The sequence below is a fragment of the Gekko japonicus genome, unplaced genomic scaffold, assembly GCF_001447785.1.
Source record: "Gekko japonicus isolate JY-2015 unplaced genomic scaffold, Gekko_japonicus_V1.1 scaffold446, whole genome shotgun sequence".
In the NCBI taxonomy this organism is placed as follows: domain Eukaryota; kingdom Metazoa; phylum Chordata; class Lepidosauria; order Squamata; family Gekkonidae; genus Gekko; species Gekko japonicus.
In genome coordinates, this window is record NW_015168058.1 from 1,124,703 (window position 1) to 1,125,360 (window position 658).

At 54.4% G+C, this 658-nt stretch overlaps 1 protein-coding gene across 1 annotated transcript in view; it reads left to right on the top strand.

Moving 5' to 3' along the window:
* The window catches only part of OBSL1 (obscurin-like 1), a gene marked incomplete at its 3' end in the record, with an annotated part of 37,977 nt that overhangs the window by 31,541 nt on the left and 5,778 nt on the right, over positions 1-658 (top strand). Inside the window, exon 10 of the mRNA XM_015414505.1 lies at positions 13-245. Within this exon, the coding sequence (XP_015269991.1) occupies positions 13-245 (233 nt within the window). The remainder of the gene's footprint in view (positions 1-12; positions 246-658) is intronic.

Below are 658 nucleotides of genomic sequence, written 5' to 3' on the forward strand. Positions count from 1 at the left end.
CTTTCCCTGCAGAGCCACCTGTGCAGGTTGTGTACTCCAATGCAGACAAAGCCCACGCCTACCAGGCCTCAGAGCGTGTGGTGCTGGCCTGTGAGCTGTCCCGCCCCAGTGTTCCTGTGCACTGGTACAAAGATGGGGAAGAGGTGGAAGTGGGTAAGGACCTTCTTCTGGAGAATGAAGGATCCCACCACCGACTGGTCATCCCCTCAGCTCGGGTGCAAGACACAGGAGAATTTGTGTGTGATGCAAGCGGTGACTCCATTTTCTTCAATATTACTGTTACAGGTCAGTTAATTTGATGCTTTCCCCCAGTTATGGACTGTAAGCTCAGAAATAGTAAAGGACAAGCGGGGGTCCTGCAAGGACTTGCAGAAGGAGCATCTGTTTTCCCCCTGTATCCCACTTCATCTTACCCATCCTTGAAAGCCCCCCCCCCATGGGCTCTTTCCATGTCCTGCTTCTTTATCTCTTTCCCACCCATTAGCCAATCTCTCAGGGGTCATTTCGTAGAAAAAGAGCTAGGGGAACTCATTAGCATAACTCATTAGCATATGCCACACCCCCTGACATCAGGGGCCCGACGGTGGACCTGCAAGGCTGGCGGGAGTGCGAGGAAGCCCCGCCAAGGCCCTCCCTGGCCCCAGGCAGGTAGGGGTGG